Here is a 16,728-nt window from a genome sequence, read left to right on the forward strand (position 1 = left end):
TATAATTTTGATCTATTCACACTAAACTGCTATTGTGTTGGCTATTGTCATTTTTTTATTTGACAATCTAAGGGAAATGATGTCAGTGCCCCTGATTAAATAGTCAGGTATTGCATGTTTTAAAATTCTTGTAGCACACTAGTTGCAAATTGCTGCTCTAGAGTAACAAACTGAGAAACAGAAGTTGTACATGTAAGTGGGCATTAGTGTGTATTTCACAATACATATTAGTATGTTACAGTGATAAAGAAATAACTTTATGTATTAAAAATATCAAATATGAATAATGACCTGTCATCTCATCATAAAATAAAACATCATAAAGTCACTCATGATACTTCTTCAAAATTATGTCTTTCTTTCTGCTCCATAAGACCTAAGCTCAAAGTTATGTCTTTCTTTCTGCTCCATAAGACCTAAGCTCAAAGGCAATGTAAGTCTTACTCTGCCTACCATAACTTGTCACAAAGTTAGACACACAATAAATGGTACTTTAATTGAAATAAGAGTTGGAATTATAACAAATTAAAGAATGCAGGTTTTTAAAAATGCAATTTCAAGGTTAGAAATAATGAGAAGATGGAACCAATATTTAAAATTTTTCTTTTGTACAAGTAAGGCTCTGCAATCCTACTTCACCTCTTAAATAAGAATACAAGAGATTTATATATAAAATGGCCAAAAAAAAAAGTGCTAAATCTCCTAAATAAGCATCACATTAAAAAAAAATTACTCTATCAGATGCTCAAGGAAAATTATCAGGAATTAGTACAAAACTTTCTAAACATCTAACATGGAATCTTCTCCATTACCCATTTTTTATACCATGATTATCAAATGTTTCAGTTTTCCTTAAGAAATATCTGATGGCTCTATAATCAGTTCTTAGAAATTCAGAATACAAAATTCATGCGCCCCCTACTTATTATCAATGATACATTTTATCCAAAAGAGAAAAATACATAAATACAATGTTACAATAGTAAGGATTTGTTTTATTGTGTTTTCCACATAGAGAGAAAGAAGGTTTTTTTAATGAAAAATATTCATCACAAAGACAATCTACTAATTGAACAGTAACAAATTGAATTAAGTCATTAACAAATAAAATTTCACTTTAAATGAGTCAAGTATTCTGCATTTAAAATTTAATTTCACAAACATTCAAGATTAGTGAATTTTGGTAAGAAAAAAAGACTAGAAGGAAAAAGACACCTTTTCAACAGATAGTATGTTATAAAAGTTTTTTTAATTGCTTTGGGAAAACACAGTATTGTTACTTTAAAAAAGTCTTTTAAGAAAGACTTAAGTGCTTCAAATCAAGTGGGCTTCAGACTAAAAAATATTTTAAAATTCGCCAAGAAATTAAAGTTTTAAAAATAGTTTACTGCTTATTCATTTAATTCCATGTTTAAGGAAACATTTGACAGATAAGTAAACAAAAGGAAAAATAAAAAGTTTACCTACATTTTCATGTAATAAATTCTAGATCTATAAAAATTTCCTGGTTTGTATATTAAGACCAATGTTTGACCTTCATTGATCCATTTGTATGTAGTTAAAAAAATACAGTATCAAATCTTTCTCCCTTCCCCCCCAAAACTAGAAGAAATATTTTAAGTGTGAGTGTGTGAATGTAGCTGTGCATATCCTTGAGTGTACAAATCACACAAACATCACTTTACTTGGAAAATTATTTTCATCACACTGTAAACATATCTTCTCCTACATACGGACATTTCAAAAGAGTCTTTGGTATTATTAATTATTGTGCTTTGAAATGGAAACAAGGGATTTCTATAGCAATGCTACAGAGACATTGTAAGATATAAATAAGAAAAATGCACTTGGAATAAGTTACAATTAGCTGCTTTTGCATAATTTTCAAAAAACTACAGTGTATGCCTAGTCACAGTTTTATGAGAAAAAATATCTCCTTTTCAACTCCTTAATTTTAAGGAACACTTAATCATTTTGGCTAAAAATCCATTTTTGGAGTGGATCTGATGGATTGCAAGACACTAAGCTTGGATGCTCTCCATTTGCTGAAAGGCACATCTTTAAGAATGGATTATATAGAAGTAGGTCCTAGAATAAAAGGAAACACAACAGACATTAAGTTTTAAGATTCAAAGTTAACTCATAAATACAAAAACTACTTTTGGTCTTGTAAGGATAGAAAAAAAAAAAAAAAGGCCTTTCCTTTTCTTTGCTATAGCCTTCCACAATTTATAAGAAGCACCTAAGATTGTTAGCTCCTCTGATTCAAACAGCTCCTCTGTTAAACTACAAGACAAATATAAGATAGTCTCAAGGCTACATTTTTGCATACCCCTCCTCCTTGCTATTTTTCAGAACCAAGGGATAATTCGCACCAAGGATTCTCTAGTTAATAGAAAATTCCCTTCCCCTGCAACCCACCTTCGAACAGGCCTCTTTTGAACTCTTCATAACTTTTGCTCTAAGCATGTTTTACAGGCTTGGGAAAAATATTGATAAGACACCTCCCTAAGGCATCTGCTGGTACTGTCTCCTAAAAAACAAACTCCACTTCAGCCTCAAATCCCCCTCACCTAGCAACAGCAGCCATTACCCTTTAAAAGGTGAAGCCAGGTTTTTGTTTCTGGCCCCTGTATTGATTAGCAATGCATGGGCTGGGCCCTCTCCCTTAGGGGAAAGTTAAATAAACTTCCTCTCTACATCTCTTCTTTTAGTTGTGAATTCTTTCTCAGCCCAAGTCACAGGCCCAAACCCTAACAGGTTTCATCAAAGCTAAAGGAAGACCTGCACAACAAATATACACCATTCTTAACTTGTTATTTTCTAAGATCAATTATGTCTGATAAAATCTTGCTGGTTTCTGGAGTAAACACCACCATTATGCCACTACAGAAGGTAGTATATAAATGAAGAGAGGTATACAGAGCAAGGTCTCAATCAAGTTTTCAAACAAGAAACATTCCAGATATATATACCCATAAGTGACAAACTCTTTTAAAAAATGTAAGTCATAAAAGTCAGTGTTCTTGCATTTCACAAAACAATTTTCAAATAAGAACTACTAGATTCCAGCTAATCCCTAAAATATGTTTTTAAAAAACAGAAAAGAACTTGAGTGTATTCTCTCCGTTCTAGATTCACAAAAAGGTACTCAAACAGGAAAGGAAAGAATTGAGCACTTCAGGTAAGAAAAATAATGATTTTCTTTTCTCTCTGCCAAGGAAAAAAGTATGTCTATTACAAGAAGCATTATAAGAAATTTTAAAAGATAAATATGGGCAACAATTATTAATAATTCACAGAAGTGTTGATCTGCATAAACCATGCTTTAACTAAGCTTTCCAATTATTTTGTTCCTAAGAGTATTTAACTCATATATTCTCTTTTATCACATTAGTAAACAAACAATAACAAAGTTAAGAAAAGCTCAGAATTTCTGATGGATAACATTAATACAATATGTTTCATGTATGTTTCCAGATAAGCAATTAGAGCTATTCAAAACAGTAATTACATAAAGGGGTGAATTAGCTGCACTGAGGTACCTTTTGGATCTCCCATATCTGTTCTCCAGTGGCAACTGTTTTGTGACCTTTGTAGGTACATGTCTTCAGCTGAACAGGACCTGGAGCAGCGTGGAGACATAACTCCTTCTGGATGTTATGCCGAATTTCACGTTGAGCAGAGTATTCAAAGTACTGTGAAAGAAAGACTGCTGTTACTGACAAAGCACCCTATATGCTCAGGTGCAAGGTAACAGTCCAATAAAAAAAATCAGCAACTTACCGAATAATGAAGTCATGTCTACTTCAACAAGATAATACAGGAAGAATTGGTATCAAGAACATAAGCTGAGTTTTTATGATAGAAGATACTGTAACCTTTCTCCAGCCTATTACCAGCAGGAAGTTACCTAATTAAGATGTTGTCTTCCTCCCCATATCAGAAACTGGAAGGTATCTGGTAGGATGGAGGCTAGGTCAGGTACTCCATAGGAAAGGGCCTGGCAAGCTCTCGCAAGCACCTTAACTGCTGCTTCCTCTCTACAAATGTCCCTTCTCTCTTATTCATTTCAATTCTTGGCATTTTTATTTAAATTAGCAACATTTAAATGGGGGTAACCTCCTTGCCTCAGTGTCCTTGCCTGAAAGGTGGGTAAATTAATAGCTCCTACCCATCTTACCTAATAATAGACAAACATGTAAATTGACTGTAACTCCGCTACACCACCAGCCAATCAGGAGTGATATGCAAATTAACCCAACAAAGATGGCAGTTAATTTGCATACACAGGCGCCAAGTGACAGGGGCGGGACACTTGCGTCATCACCATGGCGACGATGCATGCCCCACCCCCGGTTTCTCAGGGCCTCTGGGCAGCGTGGGAAGGCAGGGCCAGAGTGGAAAGAGGTGGCTCCGGCGCCTGAGAAGAAAGGGGCTGGGCCGGAGTGGAAAGGCAGTGCCAGCAGCCAGGGAAAGGAAAGCCCATTCTAGCACGAATCTTTGTGCATCGGGCTTCTAGTTAGAATTATAAAGAAAAATGGGTTAATATATGCAAACAATGATAATAACTGCCTTGTGGTGGGCATTCAATACATTTTAGCTATTGTTACTATATTGATGCTTCTTTCTCCCCATACGTCCAATTAATTACTAGTAGTCCCTTCGTCCTACTGAATTGTTCTCTCAGATGTTACCATCCCGCCCATCCTTACTTCCATATCCTCACTTCTCTTGTTCAGGCACTCAAAATCTCTACTGTAACAGCTCCAGTCATCTGCAGTTTCTGTCCTATACTTCAATTCACTCTGCTACCCCAGTAAGTAGAAACTTACTCTGCTTCAGTCCACTTAGTCTTCTATAACATTTATTTGATTCCCTACCTCCCCTGCTAAAGTGAGTCACTGCTGTTACTAAGATAAAGTCCACACTCCTCAATTGGTACATGAAACTTCCATTTTCAATCTTTTATTATCTATTGTCCCAATTATATACTACTAGAGGCCCGTGCACGAATTCATGCATGTGTGGGGTCCCTCTGCCTGGCCAGCGATTGGCGCTAATCAGGGGGAGGGAGGGAGCTGGCTGGTGGGGGAGAGGGACCACAGGAGGTTGGCCAGCCTGGGAAAGGGACCGTGGGAGTTTGGCTGGGCGCTCCCCCCAATTGGGGCTAATGGGGGAGGGCAGGCTGGCTGGGGGAAGGGACCACGGGAGGTTGGCCAGTGTGGGGGAGGAACCGCAGGAGGTTGGCCGATTGGGGCCAATAAGGGGGATTTTGTCTTCACAACTATAGTAGTACATTATAAGCTCTAAACAAATATTCGTTGGAAGAATATGTGAATAATTTCTCCAGAGACAAAACTATAAAAACATCTTTATGGCAATGATAAGAGAAAAACTGATAAAACAATGTTATAAAATATATCTTCAACTTTTTTTAAAATAAATCTTTATTGTTCAGATTATTACAATTGTTTCTCCTTTTTTTCCCCCCATATCTCCCCACCACCTGGTTCCCACCCCCCATCTGCCCTTACCTCCTCCCCGCTGTCCTTAGCCATAGGTGTATGATTTTTGTCCAGTCTCTTCCCGTACCCCCACACAGACACCCCTTTCCCCCTGAGAATTATCAATCCACTCCCATTCTATGCCTCTGATTCTAATATGTTTACCAGTTTATTCTGTTCCTCAGATTTTTAATTCACTTGACTTTTAGATTCACTTGTTGATAGATATGTATTTGTTGTTCATAATTTTTATCTTTACTTTCTTCTTCTTTTTCCTCTTTTTAAAGAATATCTTTCAGCATTTCATATAATACTGGTTTGGTGGTGATGAACTCCTTTAGCTTTTTCTTATCTGCGAAGCTCTTTATCTGCCCTTCAATTCTGAATGATAACTTTGCTGGGTAGAGTAGTCTTGGTTGTAGGTTCTTGCTATTCATCACTTTGAATATTTCTTGCCATTCCTGTCTGATCTGCATAGTTTCTGTTGAGAAATCAGCTGATAATCATATCGGTGCTCCCTTGTAGGTAACTAATTGTTTTTCTCTTGCTGCTTGTAAGATTCTCTCTTTGTCTTTTGCCCTTGGCATTTTAATTATGATGTGTCTTGGTGTGGTCCTCTTTGGATCCCTTTTGTTTGGGGTTCTGTGTGCTTCCTGGACTTTAAGTCTATTTCTTTCACCAGGTGGGGGAAGTTTTCGGTCATTATTTCTTCAAATAGGTTTTCAGTGTCTTGCTCTCTCTCTTCTTCTGGCACCCCCATAATTCTGATGTTGGTACGCTTGAAGTTGTCCCAGAGGCTTCTTACACTATCTTCAACTTTCTGAATTCTCTTCTCTTCTTGCTTCTCTGGAGGAGTGTCTTTTGCCTCTTTGTATTCCAAATCTTTGACTTGATTCTTGCATTCCTCTAGTCTGCTGTTGGGTCTCTGTATAACATTTTTTATTTCAGTCAGTGTATGTTTAATTTCTAGTTGGTCCCTTTTCATATCCTCAAGGATCTCATTAAATTTATCGGCCTTTTCCATGAAATTCTTGAAAAACCTTATAACCGTGATTTTGAACTCTATGTCCATTCGTTTGTTCTCCTCCATTTCTTTCATTTGGGATCTGTTTCCTTGCCTCCTCATTTTCGCTGCTTCTCTCAGTTGGTTGGGTAGCTTTGTGTACTAGGTGTCCTATTGGTTCAACGGGTCAGCCTCCCAGTTACCTGAGGTGGACACTCTTGGTACACCCCTTTGTGGACTGTGTGTACAGCCTTGTTGTAGTTAACCTTTTGCACTCGGATGTCGAGTGTGACTCAACACGGTTAGCATTAGAATAAAGGAATCGAGAAAAAAGCAAGTGAGTGCAAAGGGTTAAGTCTTTTTTTTTTTTAATTTCTTTATTGATTAAGGTGTCACATATTTGTCCTCATCCCCCCATTCCCATCCCCCACCCCTCCCCATGGATGCCCCCACCCCCCCTGTTGTCCTTAACCATTGGTTAGGCTTGTATGCATGCACACAGTCCTTTGGTTGATCTCTCCCCCCTACCCCTACCCTCCCTTACCCTCCCTCTGAGGCCCGGCAGTCCGATCGATGCCTCTTGTTTCTGGGTCTGTTCTTGTTCATCATTCTATGTTGTTCAACATTTCCCCTAGATGAGTGAGATCATGTGTTACTAGAAATATACTTATAAGAACCGAATGTGAGACGAGCAATAATAGTTATGCTGACAGGCAAATGAATCAGTCTGTAGTAAGTTTCTTTCTGGACCAACAGTTCTTTTGAGACCCAATTTCAATGTCCACCAGTTCCTTATGTGTACATGTCGGCACTGACTTTTCAGCTCTGGATGGTCTTGATTGTTGTTGGTGTCACTGGGAGGAATTGACCTCCAGGCCAATTGGCTGTGAGGACCCGCTGTGTCTATAACGGAAGAATTGCTGTGCTGGAGACACATTTATGGGACAGGACTTGTTCCAGTAGGGCTTTGGTGCTCACTGAGTCTGCTTCTTGAATGTGTCCCTTATGAGAGTGGTTGAAATCTGGTGTCGTCTCACACCGACCACTAGATACACTAGTGTCTGGATCTCCAATGGGGTGCAGGTCAGCTACTGTCTGAGACCCCCCAGCAGGAGCTACAGCAAAAACTGCAGTTTTCTCCTTTTTGCTTGGGTGGTTTTGGAGCAGTCTGACTGGAGCTGCAGTTAATTTGGTTAAGCTGCCACAGAACAGGCCATTTATATGCAAAAGCCACTGTGTGGAGCCTGGGCGGGTTTGTAGAATGTGCGGGGCAGGGTCTCAGGGCGGGGCGGGGTCTCAGGGCATCACTAGGCTAGGGCGTGGCAAACGGCGATGGCTGCCGTCAACCGTCTCTGCCTTTCTGCGTTTCCAAGTCCCTGCATCCCGCGCTCCAGAGCAGTAAACAATGATTCCTGGGTGCACCTCTGCAAAAAAGTCACTCTCACTTTCCGAACCAATGGCCGAGAGTCCAGCTTCTCCCCATAGGTGTCTGGGTCCTCCACGTGTCCCCAGAAACTGGATTTCAGAGTGATCGGGAGCTTGTCTCCCTTCCAGTTGAAGAAAAGCCGCACGCCCAGTTGCCCGCCACCAGCCCGATTCGCACACCTCCGTACCTCAGCTTTGCAGCGTTTGTGCTCCTTTCTCTTCTTAGTAGTAAATCTTCCACTCAGCAAGCTTTCCCGTGGTTCTGGGTGGTAGACGTTTTGCCTTTTAGTTGTATTTTTGAAATTGTTGTGCGAGGCGGCAGTTTAGTTGTTTAACTTTGCCGCCATCTTGGTTCCTCCCTCTATCTTCAACTTTTATGATAAAAACAAATATAATGCCATGCCCAGAGGTGTGGCTCAGTGGTTGAGCATTGACCTATGAATCAGGAGGTCACTCACCATTCAATTCCCGGTCAGGGCACATGCCCGGGTTGTGGGCTCAATCTCCAGTGTGGGGCATGCAGGAGGCAGCCAATTGATGATTCTCTCTCATCATTGATATTTCTATCTCTCTCTCCCTCTCTCTCTTCCTCTCTGAAATCAATAAAATATATATTTTTAAAAAAGAAATATTAACCATGCTCTGTTAAGCATGATTTTTCTGACTAGAGAAAGCATATTCTAACCTGGCTGAGAGTTGTATGCCTTGGGACATGGGCGTTAACATCAGAATGCAGTCCATCCTCATTTCTCAAGAAACTGTCTACCATTATGTAAAGATTCACAACCTCTTGACTGAAACCATCTAATCCCAGAGGCCCTCGCCCTTTGCAACCCCCAGCCCTTATTGCCTATAACCTGGTCCTGGAGGCACCTGCCCTCTGCAGCCCTTCTCAGCCCACATTGCCTGTAACCTGTAACCATTATACCTTGCCTACTTTCTGAAATATAGATTTCCTGAAGGCGTTAGAATCTAAATTGCTTGAGCCCAGCAGTGTACCTGACATGCAGGAGTCACTCCATGAATTTGGTGAATTAATAAATGAAAGAAAAAGTCTAATCATTCCAGGAGTTCACTTGTAAAGGCAAGGAAAGAAAGGTAAAAACTCAAAATAATATTTTAATATGTTATCTACCAATAGTAGGCCAAATAGTGATATTTGACATTTGAGTCTAAATTGGAAAAACAGTCAAAAAGTGGTAACAAGCAGAAATGTCATCAATCAAAGAGAATCAAGAACATACCTTATTTTTAGAACATTTATTATGGCTATGAAAATTACTTATAACACTGCTTTTTTTGGTATTAACATGATTTATAATTCAGTATTGAGCCCAGTTAAATATAACCTTTATGTATAATTTTGCAAAATCACCATGCCAATAGTCACACAATATAAAAATTCCATATAAAAGATCCCATTTCTTATTTTAAAAGGCATTATTCCATTATTTTCTCATTTCTTTCTACTGAATAGGTAAGCAACTTCAAATTGTTTTCAGAGCCAGAGTGAAAATCAAAATAAAGCACTCTACAATTTCAATGTAAATTTCCAAACTTAATCTAGAAACATTTCACACACCAGTTATGTGAATATAAAACTGATGTAGGACTTCTAAAAAATATGCAATAACTTGTGTTTGTAAGGACTAATAAAAAGGGAGGATTTTTAATGCAGGGCTCACCTGGTTTCCCCCAAGTCCATGACACGTATATAGAATCAATGGCTTGCTGCCTTGATTATTTTCTCCAACATCCAGACATAAAGGCTGACCGACACTTTTAATCTAAAGGAAAGTTTTCAAGTTATAAAAAATTTTAAATCCATGTGGTTTATATATTTCTTCAATTGATTTCATCAAGTAGTGTAAATAATAATAGTGTAAAACTCTCAAAAGCAAACAACCTAAAAGTATTTCAGCAATTTCCCCTGAACCACATAAATGTTGGTGGCAAGGAGTATACCAAGTAAAAAGGAACAGGAAAATACTCACATATCCAGATATAACAGGATTAAGGTCTGGCACATAGACTTCTGGATAAATATTGTTCAGGTACCATGTAAAATTTTTACATTGAAGGCGGTGCTTTATTTCTAATCTTTTTGAAAGATCACCAAATGATTTCTGGAGAAAGATGACAAGTGAAGAGAAAGCTTCATCAAAAGAGCACTGGTAAAATCCTTCAAATGCTACTATTAGTATTTATCTTTAGGTCTTAAAAAAATTCTGGGTTAAATGCAAGATGAAATTTAACTGCATTCATAATTCATTCAGGCAACAAGTATTCCTGCCTGCTCATTTTTGGCTTCAAAGAGAATCAGGTAACACCATGGTACTGGTCCAGTGTAATTTTACTCTTCCTATGTACCACAAACCTCCCCCATGGGACAAAGATCTCTAGCAAAATGCTATGAACAAAGAAATGGTAGTGGGAGCATTCAAAATTGATCCACAAAATGATCTGTATAGTGAGGTGTGAGAAAACAGGTATAGAGAAAGTGGTAAACATTATGTAATTTATACCTTTGCTCTAATCAAGATCACACACAAAAAAATTTTCTAGGTTTATAGGTGTAGCTTATTCCTAATAATATTCTAGCAATAACAGTATGTTGGTAGAAAAAGGCAATGGCATTTTATTTTCCTTTATTTTAAGGGACTAAACAAACAACTTTTTTAAAAAGCACTATTAAACTGAAAAGGAATTTAGTCTGTAGGAAAAATTTTAAAGAAAATTATATTATCTTTGGTACCTAAATATATGAAAAGGTAAATTCTCAAGCTAGTCAGTGCAACTACAGAAAATATTTTCCTTACCAGCTTCAAAGTCTTGAACCCAGGTGTTTTAGCAAAAAGTATAAAATTCTACAAAGGACTTCTGGTTAGCTTATGCATTTTACAAGCAGATCTATTTGCCCCGTGTTAAAAAGGGTGTTTGTTTGTTGGCTGACACTCTTCTTTGTGGGTGAGCATAACTGTATTTAGCACCTACTTGCCTGCTTAGCCAAGTACCCTTGTGCAGTATACAATCTGCCCAATTTGTCTTGGTGGCCTTGGGTAAAAAGATAGCAATCTAACCCAGCAGGGCTCTGACTTTGCATCCTTCTGACATGTTACATGGAGACACTAGAGGCCAAAGAAAAGGTGGAAAAGAGGTAACCATATCTTTATGACAGTCAACATGTTGATGCCCTTTAAGCCCAATATACAACCCCTTCCCCACAAATCAGCACTGTTTCTTATAAAGAATTGGGTGCCCCTTAGCCAATGTGGCTCAGTGGTTGAGCATCGACCCATGCACCAGGAGGTCACCGGTTCGAATCCAGGTCAGGCACATGCCCAGGTTGCTGATTCAATCCCCAGGAGGCAGCGATTAATGATTCTCTCTCCTCATTGATGTTTCTATCCCTTTCTCCCTCTCCCTTCTTCTCTCTGAAATCAATTAAAACATTAAAAAAAAAAAAGAAAGAAAGAATTGGGTGCCATTCACTGAAGCATGTTCTTAAATTGTCCAGTTCATTTACCACATCCAATATGAAAACTATTGGAACTCAGTTTTCATGTATTGGAGACCATGATTCTGCAGAGCTTTTATGTATGGCAGGTCAATAACAGTACCATTTGTTAGCACTTATTTCTTTATTTCACAACTACTCTGGGAGATGGCAAGTATTTCCTCTCTTAAAACACGGAAGGACAGAGAAGAGAATTGGTTGAGCACACATCCCACATCCAGCCAAGCTCTTAACCAACTTATGAAGTGCCATCCCTAATTAAAGTTTCAAAGGGGCTTTGCCAAGGTGGTCCCTCCAGTGTGTAGTGGAACCAGAACTTGGGAAAAAAGGAAAAAAAGCTATGATACTCCTGGCTTATTCTCTGGTCACATTCTGACACTGTCTCTATCTCCAGTTCAAAAACCCACTTAGCACATTGATTTAGGTGTTAATCACATCACCTAAGACCAGTTAAAAACAATTCCACTTAATCTTATTTTCTTTAAGAAACATTTTGAGCCAAAGCAGTTACAAAATTAAATGGCTTCCAATATTAAAAAGGATATGATCGCCCAGATGGTGTGGCTCAGTGGTTGAGCATCAGCCTATGAACCAGGAGGTCACAGTTCAATTCCAGTCAGGGCAACATGCCCAGGTTGCAGGCTTGATCTCCAGTAGGGGATGTGCAGGAGGCTGCTGATCAATGATTCTTTCTCATCATTGATGTTAATCTCTCTCTCTCTTCTTCTTCTCCCTTCCTCTCTGAAATCAATATTTTTTCCCCAAAAGGATAGAATCAATGAGAATGACTAAATTTTTAAAAAGAAGTTTACTCAATTTTCCTTAAAAAAAAAAAATTTGAACTGGCATCATAAATTATATATTTTAAATGTTAAAAAAAGCCAGCTTCAAAAACAGCCTTTTAAAATATCCGTATTTGAATTGACTCAAGTAAATAAAAAAATATGGGAACTGGGGAGTGGATTTTTATTGTAATTTAATTACTTTAGCTCTAACTTACTTGTTTAACAATTTTTGCTGCATCTGTGTTTCTCCTATAAAATATTTCCTTGTATTCATCCATCCAGACTTCTGCAAGGCGAACTTGGTTGCGAGCAATCACCTGAGTGCCTTTTGGAAAGGTATGAGGGCTTTTGCTGCGAAAAACATGTCCAACAACAGAGCAAGGCATAATCTCCAACTGCCCACCACATTGCCATACCTGATAATTAATGATATTTGTTTAAATTTACAGTATTTTAGGGAAATCAAAGTGTTGCTTTTAAGTTCACCTTTAAGATATTATTAAAAGCAAAATATAGAAGAGTTTTAGCACAACTTCACAGATAGTCTCTGCCCCCCGTCAGTTCAACTTAAGTTCTTAAGTATAAGAGCAATTTTATTAAATGGTATACTAAAGTCAACAAAAGCATATTTTCAGAAATTTAACATAATAATTATTTCAGATCTCTCATAAAAATGAATCCAGGAATTTATTTTTTTGCAAACAATTATGCAAGCTCTAATATACACAGAAGACCAAAGCCTCTTCTGCATTTGACTTCTGTCTTCTTATCCGATTTACATGGTTACTCTCTTCTAGCGGCCTTGGAGTAAGTGAACCCACACTCCATTATCCCTTACATATCCAATTTTTAGTGAAGACAATAATTCTGAACAGTCATTATTACCAAAGTAAAATCTATTAAAGTTATGAAGTAATTGGTCATTTATAAAAAACTCATACGTATGTAGAGATAGTAAAAAAAAGTCCTTGCATTAACTCTAAATGAAATGATAAAGCATTAAAATCAATACCTATCCACTTAAATATCTTGACAGTTAGTTCTGCCATAAATAATTACTAAGCAAAAAAATCTAAAATAATGTTTAATAGTATGTGCTAGTATCAGGGCAAGAGATCAAATTCTCTTTTTTTTCTCTCTTTTAAACAAATGAGAAAACTCAGTGATATGTTCAATTCAACAGACTGTGCTTGAGATCGAACATGTGTGAAGGGTTGGGAATACTGAAATGAATAAAACAAGACCCCTGCCCTTAAGCAGTTCATACTTGGCTAAGATCATCACTGCCATTATGTGATGGATGGAGTCAGAGCCAAAACTTAAATCTTCTAACTCCTAGTTCAGTTATTTTTCCACTACATTCCAGCACAGGGGATAAAAATGAATGACAAAGTCATTTCAGAAAATGAATTCATGAAATCAAATAAGTACATATGGAGACCATCCGAAGCCTTTGTTTTGTTTCTTATATTAACTTTTCATATGTTTAGGGATGGGGGATCTCATTTAATACAAAGAGTTAAGTTCTATATCCTTTAAAATTATTCATAAATGTTTCTCCATTCTGACTCCCTTGAGAATCAACTTATTTCCTGAAGCACTAGATTTAATTATATTTATCTTGGCTGGAATTCAGTAGCTGCAAGTGCATTAATTGGTGTTATTGCCTGGACACAGGCATTTAACTGATTCCTCTTGTTACATTGGCAGCAATGAATAAATATATTAAGTTACATTTTTTAAAAATCTTTTTGCACAGTTTATTTTATTTATTTTTTATTGATTTCAGAGAGGAAGGGAGAGGGAGAGATAGACAGAAACATCAATGATGAGAGAGAATCATTGATTGGCTGCCTCCTGCACACCCCACACTGGGGATCAAGCCCGAAACCCAGGCATGTGCCTTTGGCCAGAATCGAACCCGGGACCCTTCAATCCACAGGCCAACCCTCTATCCACTGAGCCAAACAGGCTAGGGCTTAAGTTATATTTTTAAAGGAAATATCCTATTCTAAAATTTCTAGCAATTAAATTTTAGAAAGCACAAAAAGTAAAGACTGCATACATCCATGGTAATCAGCCAATTAGAACAAACTATAAATTTCATTGTTTTATAGGTATGCTATGTTTATAAACTTACTCTGAAAGACATTTCTATATTTTCACCTCCCCAGATTTCCATTTCTTCATCGTAAGTTCCAATATATTCAAAGTATTCTTTTGATATGGAAAAAAGACCTCCTGCAAAAGTGGGTGTTCTGAAAAATAACCCATTGTCAAACTGTATTATAAAAGTCAAATAAGAAAAAAGAACATATTTAAAGAACAACTGAATCAAATCCACAAACATATTAAAGAGAGATTCTAATTCCAAAGCTCTTACATAGATGAATAAAAACTGGAAATGCTATCCTCAAAGTCAAGTTGGGGAGGGGGTATTTTTAAGTATCCTTTCTCAAAGGAGTAAAATTATTAAGTATCTTCTAACCAAGCTTAAAGATTATTAAGTAATAATTATAAAGAAGGCATACGAGCTTACCTAATGCTAATTCTTACTAACATTATGGATAAGTACATAAATAAATGAATTCTCTATTCCCTCCATATACAATGGGTGTGCTCTTTATTTTGTTAGGGTGAATTATCTTGGGGGCAATTATGATAAAAAGCAAAGCCTACATACATATTGAAATAACTGAAATAGACATGTATACATTTATATAAATTATGACTTTGTCTACCATCAACTTACTTAATTGGGTAGGTTTCATCTTTCCTTCTTTGTCTCTCATGATCAGGAAGTGCTTCCCAGCCAAATGAAAGGCTCCAGTCAAAATTCCCACGGTTATGGTTACTTCCATAAGGAGAAGGTTTGTTGAATTCAAATGTGTTCATATCTATGGATGCAATATCTGGACTCACAACCGCAGTGTAGTTCTCAGCTATTCTGGCCAACAAAGGTTCTAACCAACCATAAAAGCACTCACCTGAAAGGAACACAATTTTAATTAATTCAATGAAAACTGGGTTTTTCCCCCTTTTGTTTTTGGGAAGAGGGTGTACAGAGAAATGAGAACAAAGTCATTTGTATTTGGAACATCTTTATAGGGGGAGGTTTCTTAAAGGTTTCTTGTGAAGAGATCAAGGTAGGATTTAGAAAGTAAACAAGATTCAGCATTGTTGGGAAAATTTTCCTACAGATGACGATCCATTTTATACCTTAGAAAGGGAGCAAAATGATACCAATGTATTTAAATTTCAGATGAGGTATTTCTCTTTCTAATGGACCATGAATCTAAGAAAGTTTTTTGCTGATCCATACCATCTAGTCCCATGTATTCTGACTTACTTAAACTGGTCTTCCCTGAGTAAAAGAGAGTAATCAAAATTTTCATTCCTCTAACTGGATCTTAGAAGAAAGTAAGTCAAGGAATCAGGATATTATGATTTTCGCAGTTGGAGAAGAAGGAACATTCAAGCCTGTCCCAGCCTTAATGGAAGGTGGGGCAAAGTAATGCTATGAAAGGTCTGGGCCCTGGTCATAGCCAGGTTGTCTCACAAACCACACAGAGTTCAGGAGATGCTGGCATGTACAGTCCTACTCAGAGCTCCCAGCAAGTGCAGTTGGACAGTCATGGTCCAGGAGGACCTTCAAACACATTCGCACGGAAGGGAAGAAGTCCAGTCTGACATTATTATAATTTTGGACCAAGAGAGGGAAGACTGGAGGATGGACCATTTTCTTTTAAAATCACCTCTCTTGGATTACCCTAGATCTCTCTTCATTTTTAAGTGGCTGGAATTAAGAGACTACTGGATGTGTTAGCTCTACAGAGACTCCCAACAAATCCAAAAGCCCTTCTGTGACCATTAGTATAAGCTCACTACCTAATTTGCTGGGTCAAACACAACCAAGGGCTAGCAAATTCAGAGCTAAATGCTCATACAAAAAGTAACACCCACTACAGTAAACTTAGAGCTGAAGGGATGAAGTGACATTTCAGAAATACCTAATGTGTATATTAAACATTGACTCTAAAAATATTTTGCAAATTTATTTAAAACTAGAGGCCCAGTGCACAAATGCGTGCACAGGTGGGGTCCCTTGACCTGGCTGGCGATCAGGCCGATTGGGGCCGTCTCACCCAGTCCCGATTGGGGCCAATGGGGGACAGCTGGCTGGCCAGGAAGGGACTGTGGGAGGTTGGCTGGCCAGCCAGAGAGGGACCACAGGAAGGCTCCAGGGTGTGTCCGGCCCTCTCACCCAGTCCCAATCGGCTGGACCCCAGCAGCAAGTTAACCTACCAATCAGAGCATCTGCCCCCTGGCGATCAGTGCATGTCATAGCAACTGGTCGAGCAGTCAACCAAATGGTAGACCATTCGTTCGGACACTTAGCATATTACGCTTTTATTATATAGGATCATTGGCACTAAAAACAAACAAACAAACAAAAAAAAACCACCAAACCACACACACACACACATTAAA

The 16,728-nt window shown here is 37.9% G+C and overlaps 1 protein-coding gene across 3 annotated transcripts in view; it reads right to left on the reverse strand.

Moving 5' to 3' along the window:
* Nucleotides 1-265: 265 nt before the first annotated feature.
* The window catches only part of GALNT3 (polypeptide N-acetylgalactosaminyltransferase 3), a 55,690-nt gene continuing 39,227 nt past the window's right edge, over nt 266-16,728 (reverse strand). For 2 of the 3 annotated variants that reach the window (XM_054723137.1, XM_054723138.1), the window contains 7 exons: nt 14,990-15,224; nt 14,378-14,495; nt 12,453-12,653; nt 9,930-10,061; nt 9,621-9,722; nt 3,546-3,698; nt 268-2,088 (listed from right to left, as the gene is read on the reverse strand). In XM_054723137.1, coding sequence (XP_054579112.1) covers nt 1,966-2,088; nt 3,546-3,698; nt 9,621-9,722; nt 9,930-10,061; nt 12,453-12,653; nt 14,378-14,495; nt 14,990-15,224 — 1,064 coding nt within the window. In that variant the 3' untranslated portion in view covers nt 268-1,965. Of the gene's footprint in view, nt 2,089-3,545; nt 3,699-9,620; nt 9,723-9,929; nt 10,062-12,452; nt 12,654-14,377; nt 14,496-14,989; nt 15,225-16,728 lie in introns of all 3 variants that reach the window. The other variant, XM_054723139.1, reaches the window with a different exon arrangement.

Source organism: Eptesicus fuscus, chromosome 11 (assembly GCF_027574615.1).
Source record: "Eptesicus fuscus isolate TK198812 chromosome 11, DD_ASM_mEF_20220401, whole genome shotgun sequence".
NCBI classification, from domain to species: Eukaryota; Metazoa; Chordata; class Mammalia; order Chiroptera; family Vespertilionidae; genus Eptesicus; species Eptesicus fuscus.